At 30.5% G+C, this 23,139-nt stretch overlaps 2 protein-coding genes across 7 annotated transcripts; one reads left to right on the forward strand and one right to left on the reverse strand.

Moving 5' to 3' along the window:
• The first annotated feature begins 720 nt into the window (after positions 1 to 720).
• Positions 721 to 23,010, forward strand: LOC105249298 (BTB/POZ domain-containing protein 7). Of its 4 annotated transcripts, none has more exons than XM_025414738.1 (11): positions 721 to 946; positions 2,211 to 2,468; positions 2,858 to 3,240; positions 3,385 to 3,935; positions 4,014 to 4,177; positions 4,259 to 4,643; positions 4,722 to 4,874; positions 4,943 to 5,099; positions 6,167 to 6,345; positions 20,942 to 21,157; positions 22,605 to 23,010. In XM_025414738.1, exons 2-11 carry the CDS (start codon positions 2,230 to 2,232, stop codon positions 22,887 to 22,889), a joined length of 2,712 nt encoding a protein of 903 aa, XP_025270523.1. In that variant the 5' UTR covers positions 721 to 946; positions 2,211 to 2,229; the 3' UTR covers positions 22,890 to 23,010. The 4 variants fall into 4 exon arrangements, with proteins under 4 accessions (XP_025270523.1, XP_025270534.1, XP_025270522.1 ...); XM_025414749.1 differs by having other exon boundaries at positions 722 to 946; positions 4,961 to 5,099; positions 22,602 to 23,010; XM_025414737.1 differs by having other exon boundaries at positions 723 to 946; positions 22,602 to 23,009.
• LOC105249293 lies at positions 6,864 to 15,356 on the reverse strand. 3 transcript variants are annotated; one of them, XM_011254634.3, is made up of 3 exons: positions 15,156 to 15,356; positions 8,335 to 8,418; positions 6,873 to 8,226 (listed from the first exon to the last, which is right to left on the reverse strand). In XM_011254634.3, coding segments are annotated over exons 2-3 (1,236 nt in total). In that variant the 5' UTR covers positions 8,337 to 8,418; positions 15,156 to 15,356; the 3' UTR covers positions 6,873 to 6,992. The 3 variants fall into 3 exon arrangements, with proteins under 3 accessions (XP_025270553.1, XP_011252936.1, XP_011252937.1); XM_011254635.3 differs by lacking the exon at positions 15,156 to 15,356 and adding an exon at positions 9,326 to 9,437; XM_025414768.1 differs by lacking the exon at positions 15,156 to 15,356 and having other exon boundaries at positions 6,864 to 8,226; positions 8,335 to 8,387.
• Positions 23,011 to 23,139: the final 129 nt, after the last annotated feature.

Below are 23,139 nucleotides of genomic sequence, written 5' to 3' on the forward strand. Positions count from 1 at the left end.
AATTTTATTTATAAAATTTGTTTCATATAATTATATACATATAATATAAAATATGTAAAAAATTGTGTCGCTCATATAAGATATGATAAAATATATATATTATATAATTGAAGAAAGAAGTATAAAATAATAAATAAGTATATAGAATAAAAATGATAGAGATGAGACCTCTCATATATGTATTATATAACAAATAACTGATCGATTGTCTCTTCCTCGTAAAATATAAATTAAACTGATTTTATTTAACTTTAAAAAAAATGCAAAGAAAATAAATCAAGAGATCTTTCGCGCGTTTTTTTCTAAAGAGACATTTTCACGATCGACACGAGGATAATTACCTGCCATGAATTAATCCCGTGACGTCACAGTGCAAGAAGCTGCGCATTGATTTGATTGAATGCACTGCTACGAATAGTGCCTAAAATGTATCTCTACCGCGAAACATTTTTTTAAAACACCTATTCTCTCCAAAGAATGTCAGATATAAATACACAGAAATTTCGACGCCGTCGTGAATAAATGATCGTGAATTAATCGTCCGCTACGATCAATCGCGAGCAATTCTTTCGAGGCGAATCGCTCGGCGCTCGCGGCCGGTCAAACGTCAACGCCACGTGACGTCACGCGCGTTGACGTTTGACAACGTGAGCGTTCGTCGCGTGACGTTGTGTCGCAATCGATTCGTTGGCGATTCGAGCTCTCGAATCCCGCGCCTTCGGAAGGAGGGCGCCACGCTTGACTCTCGCTTCGCTTTTATTTACCACACGCACGATACACACGATACGCACGCAAACGGGATACGTTCGCTCGCGCAAGTTATAAACATGGCCGTCGTGCTTTGTGATGATGATCGTCGTCCGTCATGGCAGTTTTTCGTACGGCCGAGTGTCGCGTGTGATCGCAAATAATATGGATACGAGGAGCACCAGTCCCGGAGACCCAGGTAATGATGACGCCGAGCGTTCCTTGCTTCCCACCCTCCCCGCCCTGGGTCTCGTTTCGTCGAGTGCAGCGATGGCGATGTTTTGCGCGTGTATCCCGCGTTCACCAGCGTCTCGTTCATGTCACATGCCTGCCCTGTATCTTTCTCCTTTCCGCGGAGACTCTCCTCAAGCTTTTTTTCCCTTTCGTTGGGTCTGGATGGTGATGGCCCTTCGGAGGAAATCTGTTGCCATGCGATGCATTATCAATATGTTATCCACTCCATTGCTCGATCTTAATTTAAAGACCCGTTTACACAGAGAAAATTATTATTCTACTGCCAAGAAAAGCGATTGCTCAGTTTATTTTTCGTTTTTTAAGTAATAGTTTTCCTCAACAAAGAATATATTCTTGATGATAATCTGAAAATATACTCATCACAAGAAAATCTCATTATCGTGTACTCAAAAGAAGAATTTATTTTCTCTTTAAGAATATTGTAAAGTTGTATCAAGGAAAAATCAAACTTATTTTACGTCAACTCTTGTAGTAAGCAAATTTTTGTTTTAATTTAATATTCTTGACTAAAATACTGCGCTCACTAAAATTCAGAATATATTCAATTAAATTTAATGCTTATGGTGAACTTATGATATATTTGCGGATATACAAACTTACGATATACTTAAAATAAATAATATTTACTTGAATACAGTATACATTTTTCTCTGTGTACGCACTTAAACGTGTTTTCGCGCAAACACGTCGGAGTGTTAATTATTTTCACAAGCAATATATATACATTCAAATTGGTTTGAGCAATTTTTATTACATATTTTATTACATATAATTTTTATTACATATTTGAGTGCCTGTGCTTATTTTTAATATGATCTGAATTTTTGCTCCAAATAAGTTGGTCTGTTGAATTATTTGAATAATCTGATACATTTGGAAAATAAGATAAAAATGTAATAATAATAATTTTACATATTTCAAAATTGATGATTAGGTAATATATAATTTCGTGAAATTAAAAGAAAAGACAAATACAGATAGTTACATAATTAAGAATGAGACAAAAAGATTATTATTTACTTGGTATATTATATATTATATAAATTACTTGCTTGTGCATTAAATCTTGAATCAATTTGATTATAATATATTTTTAGAATTATATTATAAAATGTAGATTGAATGTTTTAATTTTGCAGCAAGTATGCCCTACTCTATTAATTTATTATTAGATTATTATTGAATTAATTGCTATTGATTTATTTTAGGCTATCGTCTGGGTGAGCAATGAATGTACTTCGTATTTTGACACCGTGTGTGTTACAACGCAGACGCATAAGAAGTATAGATAGTACCGATAAAAGGGATTCCTGGTTTATGAGAAGACAGCGTGGAGATGCCTCTCACATGACACATAGAATGGGTGCTTCTGCATCATCAAGCATCACCAACGTAGGTGGAGATTCGGTCCAAGCAGCCAGACTCTCAGCGTCAAGTAGTCCAGAGCAACATGGCATTGCAGTTAGGTACATTATTAATATTTTTTACAATATCAAATCAATATTTAATTCACTGCCATTCACTGCTAGTGTTCTTTAAATAAATGTAATTATAATGTTCATGTAATTCCAATGCTATCATTCGAAATAACTGAAATGTTTTATTTTGTTTACATTTTATATTATATCTATATAATTTTGATTTATAATTATCTTAAGAAAGATCTGAAATAAACGTAAAGAGATATTGAAAAAAAACATATATATATATATATATATATATATATATATATATATATAAAGAAATATGTAATTTATAATATTATACTTCGAATTCAAATAAATGCGTAAACAGGGAGGGAGAATTATTCAAAGATGAAAGTTACAAATGTGATCGCACATCAAATTTCCTATAGTTGTTTATTCATGTATAGAGAAAAAAAGAAGAAGATGACAGGATTTGCAACATTACGCAAGAAATTTATTAGGAGACGCCGCTCTTCTAAAGCGTGCGATCACGGTAGAATTATTAGAGATTTAGTGTCCACATGGAGTCACCTGGAGGCAACAGCTCTGCTTGAGGAGTATGAGGCATTAGCTGCATTGAAAGATCTTCATGTTCAAGCTGAACTAGCTAGACCACCAGCTGCAACTTTCAAGCAAGACTTGTCAATGTTATATGATTACAAACATTGTTCGGATGTGGATCTTGTATATAGAGGAGCGTGCTTTCCCGTTCACAGAGCCGTACTTTCTGCCAGATGCCCATACTTTAGGGATCTATTGGCGGGTTGTCCTGGTATGTATCTAATAATAATATGTGTTGTAATTTAAAATCTTTCTGAAAATAAGATTTCTCATTTTATAGTAAATTTTTTACTGTTTGATATAAAGTGTAATATTATTTAAGACATTGCTAAATATATTTCGTTAAAAATTGCAGGATATGGTGCTAGGATATGTTTGGAGTTAAGGACTCCGCATCTCGAAGTGCAAATGTTCTCAGCGTTATTACGGTATCTTTACACTGGTGACATTTGTCCGCACGATGCAACATTGGAAGCGAATCTACTCCGGCGACTCGGCGACGAATTTGGAACTCCAAATCCATTGGAGCATGATCTCAGATATTTGCTGGATACTGGTGATTATGCAGATGCCGCTCTCGTATTCACCTCGGACAGCGATTATCAAAGACCGGATAGCGGAAGTTCGGAGTATGGATTTCGCCCCAAATTAGAGCTGCCATGTCACAAAGCGATACTCTCCGCGAGATCTCCTTTCTTTAGAAATTTAATACAAAGACGGACCAGATCGGGCGAGGATCATACAGAAAGGGCGCTCCATATACCTACTAGAATAGTGTTGGATGAAAGTGTAATACCTAAACGATACGCCAGGGTCTTGTTACACGCTGTGTATCTAGATACCGTCGACTTATCATTAATATTGCGAGGAAGTGGTTGCGGAAACAGTGCCGGTAGCTTGGGAGAGGTAAAAATGTTAATAGGCATGAAAATATTTTGTGCTTTATTTTTATACGTTACTAATGCTCTTGTTTAAAATTTATAGGTTCAAGCTCTAACACATACAGGTCGAATGCGACCGAGCCCCTTGGAAGAAGCGATGGAATTATATCAGATTGGTCGATTTCTTGAGCTTGATATATTATCGCAAGGTTGCGAGGATCTTATTTTGGAATATCTCACTTTGGAATCGCTACCGACTGTTCTTAAGTAGGTCTTTTTTATTATTAACTGATTTTCTGCGAATATTGGAAGTTTGTTACATAGAAAAAAATTGTGTTATATGTACAGGTGGGGCAGTCAACCTCACGGATCAGCATGGGTGCACAGACAAGCATTACATTACTTGAGAGAAGAATTTCAGCCGATCGCTTCGTCCTCGATTCTCCATCAATTAGATCATGCCCATTTAGCGAATGTATTACAGAGTCATTTTTTACAAGCGAGCGAACTTGAAGTACTGCAGGCAGTGCTCAAATGGGGCGAACACGAATTAGTACGTCGAATGGAGGATCGGGAGCCTAATTTACTTAGCCATACCGTGCACTCCGTGACCAGAAAGGGTATTAAGAAAAGAGATCTCAGCGACATCGAATTACGGGAGATACTAAGCGAACTTTTGCCGCTTGTCAGAATAGATCATATATTGCCGCCAAATAGCGAAGCATTAGCACAGGTATATTATTTTTTTTTATGCAAAATATTTTAACTACAAAAATTACACGTATACTTACATTACATTTGATAATCTCAGGCTATTAGGAGAGGATTAGTTTCAACTCCGCCGAGTCACATGATAGGAGATGAAAGGGACAATTTACGGGTGAATGCTTGGATAAGAGGCGGAAAAAAGAACGGATTTTTCGTGAGACCAAGGCTATTCATGCCGTATTATGAAGAGATCAAGGTAATGCTGATACTTTTTAAATTTTTAGAAACACATTTATCGATGCTGAATTATATTTATTGGCTTAGTCCTTGGTGGAAGAACAGATGGTCCAAGAAGCTGATTTAGTGAGATTACGAAGGCCGCGATACGTGGCGGATATACCGGATGCGCTGTACATGGTGGAGGAGAAACCACGAGCAATGGGTACCGCTGGTGTTGATGTTCTTGCTGCAGCGTTTCCAGGTACGACATTTAGTTATTATGCTATTACATTATTATGTTTCAAAAATCTAAAGATAACATATTATAAAAACTTTGATATTAAATCCAATCTTGAAAACTTAACTTTGTGCTGATATATAAGTCATATAAGAAAATAAACATTTTAATGATATCTTTAATATTGAATAGAGTATATAGGGAGTTTCAGACCACTCGTACCACCCATTTAGAAACTAGAGAAGTGATTATTTCAAAAAAGTAAAAACATTTTCTTCATAAATCAAGTGCGCTCTATCGAATGGTGATATTTTCAACTTCTGGTTCCGGCCGGAAATAGGCGAGTCAGACCGGAATTCTATGAAGTACTTTTCGAGTTATGAGGCTTGAAATCATTTCTTAATTTTACATAAACCATAAAATATCTTGTAAAATATTCATTTTTCGATTATCTTACCTTAATACTTTTATGTACAAAATAATAAGAGAAATCAATTAGTGTAAAGAAAACATGCAGTTGTTTCTAAGAAAAATATGTAATTTGCAATTAACAATTTCATATTTTTTCTTAAAAGCAACTGTATGTTTTCTTTACACCAATTGATTCCTCTCATTTATTATCTCATTTATATATTTTACAAGATATTTTATGGTTTATGTAAAATTAAGAAATGATTTCAAGCCTCATAACTTGAAAAGTACTTCATGGAAAAATAATTTATTAGTGTTTTGGAAAGCTCTCGAGATAAGCTACAAGAATATGCAATGAAAAATAGGGGGTTCCATTTTAAAAAATGCACTTCCGGTCTGAATCGTCTATTTCCGGCCGGAACCAGAAATTGAAAATATCACCATTCGATAGAGCGCACCCGATTTATAAAGAAAATGTATTTACTTTTTTGAAATAACCACTTCCCTAGTTTTTAAATGGGTGATACGGGTGGTCTGAAACACCCTGTATATATATATATATATATATATATATATATATATATATATATATATATAAATAAGAGAATCGATAAAAGACAAAATAATGATTTGGATTTAATTGATGATTAATAAAAAATAAAAAAAATGATTGATTGTAGTGCCAGATTCTGCAACAATGGCTGCAATGCTAAAACGGGAACAGAAACTCAAGCAATCGCCGAGTTGTCAGCGGGCCATAAGCTTGCCACTTTCTTCGCGACATGAAATCAATCGGCAAGTACGACTACGTGTTGTCAGAGAATTCAATTTACCTGATACTGTGGCCGATCTTCTGGAGGTGAGTATTTACCGTTTTTACTTTACTGCTAATTTTAGGTAATTTATAATAATTTATAATAATAATAATCTTGCTAATAAATCGCGTAATATTTTTGGGGAAAAAAAAACAGTTACATATATTTTAAATTTAATTATGAATTGTATTAATTGAAAAATTGTAAACATTTGCTACTTTATTATACATATTCTATATAATCATTTAATAATCGTGTATATAATTATTATGAAGTATTATTTCATAATTTACAATATTTACACACTCGATCGAGCTCTCTACTTCTACGTCAGAGCAAAATATAGTAAATAATGATCATGTTTTTAACATACAACGTAATAGATAAATTGCACTTTTCGTGTATTATTTATTATCGTGTATTATTTATTCATGTAATATTTATATATCATCTTAGCAACTATTGACTTAGCGAAATATTGATTGTCTCTGCCTAACTTTGGTCCTTAATATATTCTAATATTGTCTTAAAAAATCTTATCTATATTTATATATAATTTTTATAAATACAATCGTACATTTTTTCTACTATCATTATATTATTTGGCGATAATTATTTTATTTTTGGCAAACGCGAAACTATTTTCTTTTCTCAAAGGACTAATTTTTGACAAGTAGTCTCTCGCTTTTAATCATTTTACAAGCCATCCCTTCCGCTCGAATACAGACAAAATGTGGAGCATTTTTTGTTTGTAATTCTCATCATTGATGCCACCTTTGAAAACATCTTTGTCCGCCGTATTAGTCGTTTCTGTAACGGAGCCACGCGCCGCTTGGATTACCTGCACCATCATAATACACTGCTGGAACTTGATGGGAGCGCACTGATGTAATTGCTCTATAAATTCGTTTTTAGGAAATATGTTCGTGTTGACGTTTAGCGATTCTAAACACTCGATGAAGGAGTCGTAATACAAATCAATCATGTCGTCGAGATGTTTGTCGAGCACATCTTTCCGGGCGCTCGATATGAGGAAGAATATGAGATCGTGCACGCCATAATTGTAGACCGTCAATTGAAAGTCCACAATTTTCATATTGATCAGCTTGTTCGACTCATCGTATTTAAACATCATATTGTTCACCCAGAAATCATTGTGTACCAATGTCGTCCACGGTTCTTTCGGCGTTACAGTCACTCGTGACGCGTACTCGAGCGTCTTCTCGATCATGTCCAGATAAGGTTCCGCCTCTTTCATGCTTTTGTAATCGTTGTGCGCCTTCTGTATCATACCCGTTACACCATTTTGCGCATCCTCGTTTACAGCATATTGGAGAACGGGTAGTATTGCATTTTCGAAGAAATCGGACTTCTTGAGCTTCAGGCCGATCGTGATGGCATGCAATTTGGCTAAGTGAATGATCGCAAAATCCATGTGTACTTTGTCTAGACCGAGAATGCGATCTTGCGTCGTGTAATTTTCGTCTTTTAAATTTTCTAAGATGATCGCGGCTTGCTCATCGAAACACTGCGGATCTCGTAAGCCTAATCTGCCGCCTAAGAATTGCGGTGTGATTACGCTTATAGCTTCTTCAGGGATCCCACTTTCGTTTTGTAGCTTCAAAAATTCCGGCGCTACGGTGCTGTAGAATTCCAGTTCCTTCTTGAAAGTTGCCGGACTATCGAACAAATCTAGCAGGTACTGAGATCTCGGTGGTAGTTTGACAACTATATTTAAGGTTCTTTTTTTGCTATTTTGTTCGGCGTTGACAGTAATGGCTAATATTTGACTGCCGAAGTTTTCTCCCGGATCTGTTAGGTGCTTCCACTCCACATTGTGTATTTGAAAATCCAGACCGTACGTTTGCATTAGCAGTGCGTCCAGATTTTTAACAGGCAGCATGTTGACCGACGATTGCGTTTTCCTAAGAAAATTTCATATATCAGCGATCATTTCAGAAAAATTAAGATGTCGAGATTATTATATATGTCAAGAGATTGTATACACATATCATATAAAATAATCGATATACATTTTACGTGGAAACTGTAGTCTTCTTTGGCACAAATTGGTCTTTTTTTTATCACTATCTCAATATCTCCGAATTCTAGTTGAGCTGCAAAATTGATTTCCATTAAACAAAAATTTATTTAAAAAGATTAGTTACATAATTTTATTATTTATTTACAAATTTGATATTTCTAAAATTCTTTAATCCTAAATATATTACATTAATAAAACTTTTTAATGGAACTTTTTAATTGGATTGTTTAAATTTAATTTAAAAACGGAAATTATTCCAAATTATATAAAATGTCAGCTATAAATATAAGGAGAATTGTATTTTAGAATTTATAGAACTCATGGAATGAAAAATTAAAAAATATTAATAAATAACGCGTATCCGAAAATTAAAATTTTTAATAATTAGTATTTTAATTACCTTTAGAGGATGATATTTTTATTCTATCAATATGCTAACGGAAGAAATATGTATTGTTATAGATCATGGATTATTCTGACTTCAAGTATCATTTCAGTTTGTTTTGATTCGAATTTGAACCAAAACAAGCTTTTGATACTTTAACTTTGGTTTCGATTTGAATTTAACGTTAGTTTTAAATCAATATTTTTCGTAAATTTTACATTTTATATTTATTCGTAAAATGGCTTTCTTAACTTTTCAAATAAAAATTATTGGAGAATCCTATTAAAATTTGCGTTCAAATAAACGATCGTAATTTTGAATATTTACGAAAAGCAGATTTTGATGTGTGATTATATAAAAAGGATTATTAATTTATTAAATTAAAAAGCTAAATATATTTTCCTCTAAAGCTTTTTTAATTTTCGGACATACGTTTAATAAAATTTTCTTGTTTTATTTTTCTTTTTAATAAATTTTACCAATTCCTAAAGAGATTGTACAAGTCACTTATATTTTGAATTTTAAAGCTTAAAAAATATTGCGAGCATAGATATATTTGTAATGCCAATTCATTTAAAAAAAAATCTCACTTTACCATTACGTGGCACAATTGACTTAACACTCGTAACTCTATCTCCGATATGACATATATATATTTTTCATTCGCTAACGTTCGCTCGCGTATCCAGTATTAACTGTCATTGTAAAGCGTCGTACTATTTTATATATCATGGAGAGAGAGAGAGAGAGAGAACGTCGGTTGAAACCGTCATTCGACAATTCATGTAAATTTATGTTATAGATAAATATTTTTCTTATCGTCATTCGGTCAATTACGCGTTAAATAAATTATAAAGTGTAACGGCGAGTAATATTCACAAAAAGTCTCAAAGTATAAGAATAAAAAAGCAGAACGAGTTATAATGACCTGATTTTGAGAATGAATGACGTGGCACCTCGATGTGCAGTTTCTGAAGAAGAGGAACGAATGTGTGTGTCATTATTTGCACTTACATGGATACAATCGTGCAACGATAAAAACGCAGAGTCTTTCTGACTTTATTAATCCAGTAAACGTAGTTTAATAAACAATGCACAATCTATTTATATAGTACATTTTTATAATAAATTTGAACTGTTAAGATAAATGTTGCAAAAAATAAAATTAATTAGTCCGTTTGTGAATAATTAAATTATTTCTAAATCGCGCGAATTTTTACAATTAATGGTCTCTTGCAGCTTTATTAATGTCACGGTCATTCGAATTCATCAAGTCTGCAAGGCTGATATTTATTATATGGCTAATGTTCTTTTTTTTCTTTTTCTAAAAGATTTTCATTTTTCCTTCGATAATAATACCTTTTAACTATTATTTTATACTATATATTTGTGTATTTATAGTGTATCTAGTATATATAGTGTAATATAATTGTTAAACGTTAACAGTCATTGTGTAATCTATTGTTAGTCATGTGCACTCACTTAACCCTAACGTCTTGTATAATTGCTCGAATGATTCCACGACGACATTGAGCATACGAACGTAATATTTTACTTTTGCTTTTTAATAAATTTTACTTTTAAATAAAATTTTATTGTACTTATTTTATTCAGAAAATTATATTTATTATTCAGATAATAATTATTCTATTTTAAAATTATTTTATTTAGAAATAAAATGTGTTTTACTTGTAAATAATATAATTTCTAAATAAAATAATTATTTTTAAATAAAATAAATACAATAAAATTTTATTTTCGAAATCATTGTGAACACAAATGTTTAGATTGTATTGATATTTTTTTCGGTATTGCATTAATATTTTTTACTTTGTTTTTTTTAATGTATTGATACTTCGCCAGATAAATCATTTTTGTGATATAATAAAGGCAAAAATTTCTGCGAGAGATTAATTAATGGTGTGATCTATAAATGATTGATATATCTCGTTAAAGTATATAAATAATTTTAAAATTATTATTAAAATAATTATTTAACTTTTTAAATATATTTTAAATATATTTTTTAAATATATTTTTAAACACATTTTTTAAATATGTTTTTCTATACAAGATACTTTCTCAATTCAATTAAAATAATAAACATTTCTTTATTCAATTAAAATAATAAAGATATATTGAGAGAGAGGTTATCAGAGACATTCATAATCTACAGTTCTAATTGCGATAATTAATGTTAATTCAATGCATGTTCCTAGTTAATTATCACACCACTAAGATATTTTTCCTCGTTTTATTATTTATAAAAAAAATTAACTGGAAATTTTATTTCCTTGTTTTGTTATTATATTTATAAAAAAAGAACTAATTGGAAAAAGACACTATGTGAATCCCTCTTAACATTTACATCGGTTTGCTTTAACGATGACAACAAGTTACTCGAAGATAAATGTAGTCTACAGGAAAATTAAATAAATCACACGGAAAATGTTCAGAACAACTTTTTTTGTACAAATCGATAATAATCAATAATAAAAAATTAATAATAAAATAATAAAAAATAGTAAATTGATTAATGATATAAATGTACGTCACATTTGCAATGATAATGCCTTACTAAGCTCAATCACACCTCTGTTCCATGCTTATGCAAATACAAATTCTTAAACGCGGAAACTATTTTGCGTTGATTACGCGCATTTCAGGTTCTCATCCATAAAAACCACATATTAACGGACATTAGGCGTAGTGTTACTTAATCTGTAATCCTTGCTTCAATGCATAACTGTTACCTCACAGGACGTCCCAGATCTCGTTCTCACACTTTCTTTTACTTATGTGCCTCCTTTTTACGAACCAATTTAAAATCGATTTATTCTTAGCGACGACAATAACAATTTTGCTTTCGCAATCTCTTTTCGATATTTATTGTTAAGTATTTTTCTCTATAAATTAAAATTCTAAGAATTCTAATTACGATAAGATAACATAATATTTCCTCCGACAATCATTTTTGACGCATAGAACTGATCTGTATACGTCACCAGATAATTAAAGACTATTTGTTAAGGAAGAAGCGATAGAAATTATCATGCATTTTTTTGATGATATTAATAAATTAATACCATCTACTCGGATTATCCTTATCGATTATCCTTATCGATATTTTGTATCATAATTTTCCTCGTGATTATATAATTTGATTTTGAATGATTTAATAATTCCTTTAATCGATTTCCTTATTGCATCACCATTACACGTGTATGAATGATTATGCGATCGAAATGATACAATGGTAGCCGTAACAATAAGCAGATGTCGCGAATTAATTCAAATCGTATCTGAGAAGGACTTGTGCATGCGAAACACGATCTCTGCAACCACACATATAGCAAGTTTGACATATACGAGTTGAGAACTTGCAGATGTGCGTTTAAGCGTTTGGAATGCTTAATATCTCGTTGGTACCATTGATAATATGTTAATTTCTCCTCACGGACTTGGAAATTGTACTGTAATTTCATACAGCAAAATAAATATCACTTGTGTTAGTTTATATCTAGTAGCTTTAAGAATCTTGAATTACATTTGTGAGCTTGGATGAAAAATTTTCGGTATGTGACATTTAAACAAATGCTTGTAACAGTATTTAATCAATATTAAGCTTGCTCAAAATTAAAGCACATTCGTATTCAATGTGGATTTCGAATTCATTATGTAGATAATGGCCGTAACACAAAGAAGCTTGTAATGATAAATAGCTTGTTTGACGTAATAAAATTAGATGAAGGTTGAATTTTTATGTCAAATACATACACAGATAAGATATCTTATTATATCTTAAAATAGAGATCAACTTAAACCGGGAATATTGTTAAACATTTGTTACAATAATACATTATATTTTCTAAAAACAATTAAGCAGCAAAATTATAGGCGGATTTAATTTTTTGTCGAGCACAATAAATATAATATTGTAAGCTAGGTGAAAATATAGAAATATAAAATAAAGAAGAATATGTAACGTATATAAGAATATATATATTTAAAGATTCAACTGCTCTCAATTTTACACTCTCTTAATTCGCGTCCTAGATTATAAGATAGGACCCTTAATCTTACACACATAAGATATTATTCTTTTCACATCTCAAGCTTAACTCAGCTCTATCGCGACTCTCTCCTTTCCATTTCTATCATTTCCAAAATTTTCCTAGTCATTGCCTTCATCCTCTTTTCAGCGAATTAAGGATGTTTTGTATGTATAATCCCAGCAAAAAGTAGCTGAAAATCAATATTGACGAATATCCACTTTTGGTGTATTTTAAGTAAGAAATTGTGTAGAATATTACAATTTGATCTTAGCTAGTGCAGTATTTTTTAATATTTATTGTGTTTTTACAGAAATATTCCGAATTTTGTTAATCGAAATGATTCACTTTTGGCAGAAAATTTCATTTTGTGACAGATGCATGGCTAACTTCATTGAATTATAGTTAATATCTTTTTAATCAGTTAGTACTTGTATAATACTATTTGACCAAATATTTCCTTTGTATCTAAATTTTTGCAAATTTTCAACAAATTCTGAATATTATTTCCATGTGTTTTTGTCATTTAAATCGACGTGGTTATACGTTTTCCATAAGAACACATGTTAATTCGGTGCAAATTAAAATCCTTATAACTTTTCAACGCTTTAGTGAATCGATTTAAAAATTGTACTGAAAATTCTAAACATATGTAAGGACATTCTGTACAATTTTCATTAAATTTTCAATATTTTGAAAATAGGTACAAAACATTCTTAATTTCCTACTTTCGCCATAATTCGGCCTCTTTTCGCCGAGTCTAAGAATCCCTGCCATATCCTTTCGATTTCGACCTATGTTTCTCTTACGCTTACAATATTTACATTCTATAATATTCACACAAGAACGAATTTTGAAATTTAAAGTTATATTAAAATTGCATATGTTCAATTATTATTGCTGTTATCAGTTCTTATTATTCTAGTTTCTCCCATTTCGATAACTTATCCGTCCGATTTTCAAACAATACTATTAGCATTCATGTAACGTAAATGCAAATAAATAATAAGATAAACTTAAGTGTACATTTAAATAATAAGATAAACTTAAGTGTATAAATGTATATTTTTAATCATTATTCGAGATAATGTAGTGATAATGAAAAAAAGAAACATTAACAAAACATTTCTATTTTTGCGCGTTATGCAACTGTCATTTAAAGCGTTTATCTCAAATAACACGTTATTAGGTATTTCGACTCGTCACGAAGATGCTTGAGAAATGTAGACTTAAAATGTAGACTTAAAAATGTAGACTTAAAATTTTCTGTGCAGTTTATGTTGCAATTTATATTAATGTAGCAATTGTAATTTGCTTTAAATTCGGTAAACTATATTCTAACATATTTATCTTTTAGCATACATATTTATATTCAATACGTTTTCAAAAATGAAAAAGAATATTGGATATAAATTTGTATGTTATAAAAAATAAATATCTTAGAATATAATTTACCGTATTTAAGGCAAATTATAATTAGTACATTAAATTAATAAATTGGGAACTGCACAGGAATTTTCAATAATCTTGCTTAAAAACAGAAATTTTAAATAAAAGAGAGGTTGATGTAAAATATAAATATTTTAGAACATAGTTTACTGAATTTTAGATAAATTATAATTATAATTATTAATAACCTTGCTTAAAAACAGAAATTTTAAATGAAAGAGTGATTGGTGTTTTTAAAAGATGTTATCGTAATTTAGTTATATAAATGTTGTATATACGGATCACAAACAGTGCGCGAAGAGAATCTTGGCCATTGAAATTTGTTAGTGAGGTCATCTCTTTTTAGCAAGCCTTGGCATCACTCTTTAAATTTTGTGATCAGTTGTAAACGATAGATATATTTGGAAAAGAGAAAACTCATGAATTACTCTTATAACTATAATTAATATTCTGTATTTTTGACAAATTCGTTTTAATAGCAGCGTTGTAATTTTTTATTTATATTTTATATTAATTCATCAATTGATTTAGATGTAAATTCAATTTTGAAAATGGTAAATTTTTTTTTTAATTTCGCAAATAAGTATCGGGCTTATTTATTTATTATCTTATTTATTTATTCAGCTTTTTATTTATTATCTTTTTTTTAGGCTTATTTATTTAAAATATTTTTTGAAGTAAATTTTTTGGAATAGAATTTATGTACCATATATTAATCGAATATTATTTACTTGAAGCATTTTTGTAGCGAGAATGTAAAAAATTAAATTCTTCTCTCCTGATTATTTCTTATCGATCGTATCACGCGCCAATTATCAACGGTTTTTAATTGGCAGAACATTGCGTTTAATTCACTCGTGCGTCTATATTTCTTTTAATGAGAATATTTTTTTTTTACGTATCTTACTCTTAGTTGGAGTTTACCTTAATGATATAGATTGAATCGGAAGCGCGTTTACGAAGGAAGCGGCGATCGACGTGACACGTAGGCGAAATGATTGTGCGCGTGATTCGAGACAAACACGACGACGTCAAACTATTCTTTTTTTTCAACCTTTATGCACCGCGATGCATCGCGCTGGTTTTGCACAACGTAATTCGCGCGACTGACGTTGCGAGGTTCTCGTCGCTCTGTTTGACTTTGCCTCCTATTTCTCCCCCTTTTTCAGCTGCCCGTCTGTTATCTGCGTCTTCTAATGCGACATCGAATTAGACGCAAGAGTACGAGAGAGACGCGGGAATATCGATAAAATAACGATATGTGAGCGCTGCGAAAGCGTACTTCATCTCATTTCAATGAGATGCAAACGAGTCCTCGGAAGTATTCTTCTTGTCAGGGAAATCGCGACTTTGAATAATCATGGTATTGAGATTTCTCAATGTCAGCACGTGCGTTTGTTTTACGACATTTTGTGTGACGTTTAAACTGCAAAAATATGGATTAAAATATTAGTATTAAAATAACAAATATTTAAATTTTAAAATATAAATAAAATATAATATAAATGATATTATAATGCAAATGTAAATGAAATATTGAAATATTAGTATTAAAATATTAAATATTTGATTTCTTTTTATTCTTTTGTTTTGACAAAAATAAAAGTTCTTCGAAAGCAGAAATTCATTATATTATTAGAACAAATTTTTCTTCATCCCTTTTAACTTACTATTAATCTCTTAATTTTTTGAGTGATTTTGGGATAGAGAAAATAAATATAGAGCTATTGTTGTCACATCGTTCACGAAACGTTAAATTAAACTAATATGCTTTACGTAGTATTATAATAATAAAACAAAAATTTTTTACTTAATATATACAAGTTAACAAAATTTTCTTTGAGAAGAGAAAATAAAATATATTCAATATATACATTATATTTTTATTTTATTTTAATATCGCAACTTTTTCTCATAGAATTTCTTTACAGAGTCAATAAGAATTTATTTTACCAAAAATAATCCAGCAATATTTTATTTCACACATTCAACAAGGTTACACGATGATAATAAACGTAGTATCGCATCGGGGTGACAAGCGAATGAATCATGTGAAACGACATTGCAATGCTGTCAATCGGATGAAATGCATGCAATCTGTTATAATGCTGTATAGCATTATGCATGAATAAATGTAGATATATATTATTAAATACATGCAGCATATTGCATCACTGCAGCTTGGCTGTAACAAGATGCGACAAAAACAAATGTTATAAATATGGAATTGTTGAAATTATATTCTTTCATCCAAAAAATAATAAAAATTCTACAATGTAAATAAACCAGATTTAATTTTCAAACAGCAAGAGAAATGCAACAGTATTTTTCATTATACAAAAAGGTTATTGGAAAGATGGAAGTTATGCTAAAATATTAATTAATATAATTTTTCTCGTATTGTACCCACAATATTTATTATTGTGTTGTAAATAATACATATTAATATGAATTACAAGGAACATTTATATGTTTCTAGAATTTAATATAAAGAAATAATTCAATTATTTTTTATGTTGAATAAATTTTTAATGTAAGTGAATTTTTTATAATCTAGAGAGAAAGTATAAAGGATTCTTTTATACATATTTGCAAATGCGGAACATATACGGTTTAAAACTGTACATATTAACACGTGGTATTAATATACGTCAACTTATATGTTTACGTTTTTTTGTGTAGATAGTGCATTATCATTATGCACGTGTGATGATAATTATAATGTGTGAAAATTATATATACGTATTGCAGATTTTTGATAATTATTTTAATAATTGCTACGTTTTTTGTGTTTTCTCATATCACTTGGGTGATATAAAAAAGAATCACGTCATTTGCAATTCGCAGTATGCGCCATATTATTTATTTTTTTTTTAATGACTCATGTAAGACTGATTCATAAAGATAATTATATTATCCATCTAATAAATTATTATTTATGATTAATCGAAATCGACTTTGTTTATGTCTTCGATTCTGAATAACTCATTAAGATTGAATAAAATATATTAAAATATATGAATAAAATATATACTGATATTAAAATATATCGATATATAAATATATACTATACAATATCTCTTTACATTAAAAATTTTAATTTTTCTCTCTTTCGTAATAAAACACTTTATCATTAAAATTATAATTTATAAATTATATTTTTTATTTATAATTTATAATTTATAAATTATTAAACTATTATAATTTATAAAAATAAAACAAAAATTATTAAAGATTTTTTTTTCATTTAGATATTGTACTTTCTTAAAATATTTACATCAGTTTAATTTAATGCATCGTTAATATTAGTATTGAAAGTTATATCTAATCAGAGATGGACAAGAGAAAAAGCACTTCAAATAGCAAATATTTACATAAGTTCTCGCGATGGATTATAAATGATTAATATGAAAATAATTCATTTATTTACACATTAATTAAAATCTTGTTTTAAATATTTAATAAATTTTTTGAATAAAAAATAAATATATTTCTTATTAAAGATTACAAAAATAATTATTTTTCTTATTGTAAGACTAATAAAATATTCTTATTTTATTACTTTGTATATACATTATTTGCACTATTCTATTGACTTTTCCTTTAGGCTTGCATCTTTAGACCTATTTTATGTTTTATTAAATTATGTTAATTTTATTATGAAGAATTAAATGGCCTTTTTATACTTAAATTTTATATAATAATTATTTTTGAAATAAATGCGTTTGTTTTATGACATTTCTAATTTTTTAATATCTGAACTTTAATACAAGAAATAATATCTGTAAAATTGTTTAATGCAAATTTAAAAATTTTAAACATTACAAAAAAATGAATCGAGAATTCTTCGAGAATTATTCTAAAATTATTGTTTTAATGAATAATTTCAATTGTTAAAAATATGTTTCAAATAGTGTGCGATAGCTTTGCGATATTAGTGACATGTGTAATTAATCGCATTTTGAGTAGTGATAAGTTAAAATGTGTTTATTTTATTATAAGTTAAAATCTCCAAAAATTTATCTTTTTAAAAAGAAAGATAAAAAAAGGGCTCCAAATTCACGCACTAATTGTATCCAACTGTTGTAATGTCAACAAAAATAGCGACATAAAATAACTGCGCCAACTAAGAATAAAAATTTGTAAAAAGTTTAAATAGAAATATTTTAATTGAAAACTGTTATACAAAATAGTTGTTTTAATTTCCAAAAATAATAACAATAAAAAATTAAAAATTTATTAAAAAATTAAAAACTGGAAATTAATATAAAACAAAAAAGTAAAAATATTTTAATTAAAAAAACTTGGCTCTGCAAATAAAATTGGCACATATTCTAATTAAATATATATTTAAAAAATTGGCACATTTCTAATTATTAATTCTAATTATTAGTCTAACTTTTAAATTTAGTTATTTAATTTCTTTAATTAATATATATTGATTTATATTTAGAAATTAATAACACTTATAAGCTGAACAATATACTAATAAAATTGACAGCGCCAAGTATTTTAATTAAAATTTTTTTGTTTTATATTAAATTTTAGTTCTCAATTTTTAAATAAATTTTAAATTAATTTTTTAATATTATTATTTTTGGAAATTAAAACAACTATTTTGTAAAACAGAAAGAGTTTTTCAATTTCTATTTATACTTGTACAAGTTTTTATTCTTAATTGGTGCAATTTTTTATACTGTTTTTGTAGACATTACAATAATATTGAATATAATTAGTGCGTGAACTTGGTGCTGTTTTTTATTTCTTTTTAAAAGATAAGTTCTTAGAGATTTAATGTTACTTGAACAAAACTATTAAAATAATTATTTTCTTCTCAGAAGAATATTTGAACTCTGCTAATTTTATTGCTGGTAATTTACGAAATATATAATTTCGAATTACATAATTTCTATAAATTATCTGTTATTATCTATAAATTATCTGTTACTATGTTATTATATATACACACTTATATGTATACAATACTCTTATTATTTATATAAGTTATCTAATAATCCGCCGGTACCTTTCCGATAAGACTGACACACAAACATTATCTTAGATGACATCACGAAGATAAATGCAGAAAGTTCCGCTGCATTTGATATCATTGTTTGCTTACATTTTGATTCACATGACATAATATAATAATTTAATATCTTCCTGTTTGGAAACTTGTCATTCATAAGAACGCGATGATTAATTGGAAAAAAGAGAAGAAAGAAACTGAATAAGAATCACATGTAATTGAACGAAAAGAGTGCTTCGTCACGAGAATTTTTACCTATACACACTAAAAAGAAATTATATGATTTTAAGAATGTTTTGTACCTATTTTCAAAATATTGAGAATTTAATGAGAATTGTATAGAATGTCCTTATATATGTTTAGAATCTTTAATACAATTTTTAAATCGATTTACTAAAGCGTTCACAAGTTATAAGGATTTTAATTTGCACCGAATTAACATATGTTCTTATGGGAAACGTATAACCACGTCGATTCAAATGACAAAAACACGTGGAAATAATATTCAGAATTTGTTTAAAATTTGCAAAAGTTTAGATACAGAGAAAATATTTGGTCAAATAATATTATACAAGTACTAACTGATTAAAAACTATTAAATATAATTCAATGAAGTTACCCATGTATCTGTTACAAGGCGAAATTCTCTGCCAAAAGTTGATCATTTCGATTAACAAAATTCGGAATATTTTAGTAAATATTATAATAAATATTAAATAAATATCAAATAAATATTATAAATAAATATTAAATAAATATTAAAACACAATAAATATTAAACGCAATAAATTTTAAAAAATACATCTCTGCACTGTAGCCAAGATTAAATTGTAATATTCCACACAATTTCTTACTCAAAATATACCAAAAATGGATATATTCGTCAATATCGATTCTCAGCTACTTTTTGCTGGGATTGTACATACAAAACATCCTTAAGCTTAATTAAAATTTTTGGGAATTAATTAAATATGGAGAGATTTTAATGAATAAAAGGAAATATTTGAGAGAGAGAAAGAGAATTCCAGGCGCGTGAAATAATCACGCATGTATGTCACATCCATGTTTGCTAATTTAGCTGCGTATAACGTATGCAAAGCGTTGCTCTTCGATCACTATATATTAGATATACATGTAGATATATGTTATATTCCTTTACATGCAGCACATGTGAATTAGGTCACGTTCTATTTCGGAAGGGTAGAATCCTCCCTCTCCCTCTCTCTCTCTCTCTCTCCCTCTCTCTCCCCCCTCTCCCCCCTCTCTCTCCCTCCTCTCTCTCTGTCTCTCTTTTTTTCTCTTATGATGGGGATTCATTTCCATCAATCATTCGCTCCTACGCTAATCCCGTGTCCTCTCGGTCAATCGACTCTATTTATCGCGCTACGCATCGCCCATTTATGTTATTAGCCCCGTTTTATTCGACACTTGAGATTGCGGCGAGACAATCTCCGGATTCAATATCTGCACCGTGCACGTTCCACAAACCTCTCCGCTCCAATTCCTTCATCTTCTTCTCTCTCTCCTCTCTCTCTCTCTCTCTCTCTTTCTCTCTCTCTCTCTCTCTCTCTCTCTCTCTCTCTCTCTCTTTTTTTTTCTTCTGCCGATATTATTCCCGGCTTTTAATGCATCTTTCATTTAGCGGACGGCGCGCGATAAATTGCCCGTGTATCGATTTCAGAACACAGCGTCTTACAGTATGAAAGAGCAAAACGAGCAGAGGATGACAGATATAGAGGACATTGACTCGCCGGGCATGGGCATTCGTGTGAGAACTACCGCCCCGGTGTGTTACGGGAGGAACATGACATTTCCTCGGCCGACTTCGTCTTACGCACATAGACACGAACTTCCAGCTATAGTGACCGAGGGAGAGAGCTGCAGACTTCTGGCCGAGGTAAGGGGCGATCTACCTAACGCTCTATACATATATATGTACACTGAGGAAAATCGTTTGATTATACCAACAAGACGTATATGATTGAAGGCATTTTGGTTAAATCAAACAAGAATTTCTTAGTTATCATGATAAGATTCGATTTTTTATAACTAGAACGTTTAATAGATTTTACTATAAGGATTTGATTAGTATTTTCTGGTTGGATCTATCAAATTTCTTGTTGCATTAATTTCTTTGCTTGCTTTTTAACTTAACTCGTATTCAATATTTGCCATGAAATGTATATAAAGAACTAGTATTAACATTAAATTCAAAGTATATTTTTTTTCTCTTACGAGCAGTAGTGCCAGAAAGAGGACGCTAGCTCTCTGATTGTGTGTGTTTCAGCTGCATTCTCTTCTTGCATCACTGTTTATCAGTTTAATTTCTAACAAACTGAATTTAAAATAATTTATTCAATAATCTGGATTAAATTTATCCAATAATCTTGTTGGAATTCAGAATATTAAACAGACTTTTGAGATTAGATGGACAAAATTTTAGACGACTTGGTGCTGGGGAGTTTAGTATTATTAACCAGAAAATTTGGTAAATTTAACAGGAAGAAATTAATCAGATTCATCTGGTAATTCCTACAAGAATTCTGCTTCATCCATTTTCCAACAAACATACTGGTTGAATCTACCAGAATTCTAATTAGTGCAACCAGATTTTTTTCTCATTGTAGTATTAACATTAAATCCAAAGTATATTTTTTTTCTTTTACGAGCAGTAGTGCCAGAAAGAGGACGCTAGCTCTTCTGATTGTGTGTGTTTGAGCTGCATTCTCTTCTTGCATCACTGTTTATCAGTTTAATTTCTAACAAACTGAATTTAAAATAATTTATTCAATAATCTGGATTAAATTTATCCAATAATCTTGTTGGAATTCAGAATATTAAACAGACTTTTGAGATTAGATGGACAAAATTTTAGATGACTTGGTGCTGGGGAGTTTAGTATTATTAACCAGAAAATTTGATAAATTTAACAGGAAGAAATTAATCAGATTCATCTGGTAATTCCTACAAGAATTCTGGTTCGTCCATTTTCCAACAGACATACTGGTTGAATCTACCAGAATTCTAATTAATGCAACCAGATTTTTTTCTCAGTATATACATCACCCTAATATCGCGCCGAGAGTCTCTCGCATTTTAGGCTCGATTATGCGCCTGGGTCCCCGCAACTTCCTTAATTAGATCCCCCTTCCCCTCGTGTACCGCAGGCTGAGATTATAATTTGGCAACAGAGGAAGATTACTGTAATCAAGCGGCTGAACTGGCGCAACCGAGACTCTTACGAAATGTCATACTAATGTTGGAGACTCTCTTCGAGATGAACGACTGATTAATATGTAATTGATTAGATGCTAGAGACGGGTCTGATTTCTCATTCGCAGCAGCAAGAGGCCAACTCCTGCAGCGATGGCCAGTTGTCGGGCGTGATGCCGGACGTAGCGATGGCGACGGCCTCCTTCGGCGCTTTGCATTTAATCGAGGAGCAGGAACTGGAATTGGATCTCGGTGACGGGGCGTCGCACCTCCTGCCGCACATCTCCCCGTCGAGTGGGACCATCGAGCCGCACCGGTCGTCACTTCCTCATCAACATCAAAGACAGTTCTCTGGTCCGCCGCCCCCACCTTATGTGTATCATCGTGCTGGCACTGCCTTACCGAGGTTTATTTGAAATTTATATACGATATGCGGTAGGAACGAACAACGTGGCAACTACTGATCTCCCCCTTCCTTCTTTTCTCTCTCTCTCTCTCTCTCTCTCTCTCTCTCTCTCTCTCTCTCTCTCTCTCTCTCTCTCTCTCTCTCTCTCTCTTTCTCTTTCTCTCTCTCTCTTCTTCTCTTTATCGTTCCTTATTATTATATAGTCGTTTATCATAGCGCGTATCGATCAAACCTTGTTATTGCGGGTACAAATTTATTAC

The sequence above is a fragment of the Camponotus floridanus genome, unplaced genomic scaffold (assembly GCF_003227725.1).
Source record: "Camponotus floridanus strain SB8 unplaced genomic scaffold, Cflo_v7.5 scaffold113, whole genome shotgun sequence".
NCBI classification, from domain to species: Eukaryota; Metazoa; Arthropoda; class Insecta; order Hymenoptera; family Formicidae; genus Camponotus; species Camponotus floridanus.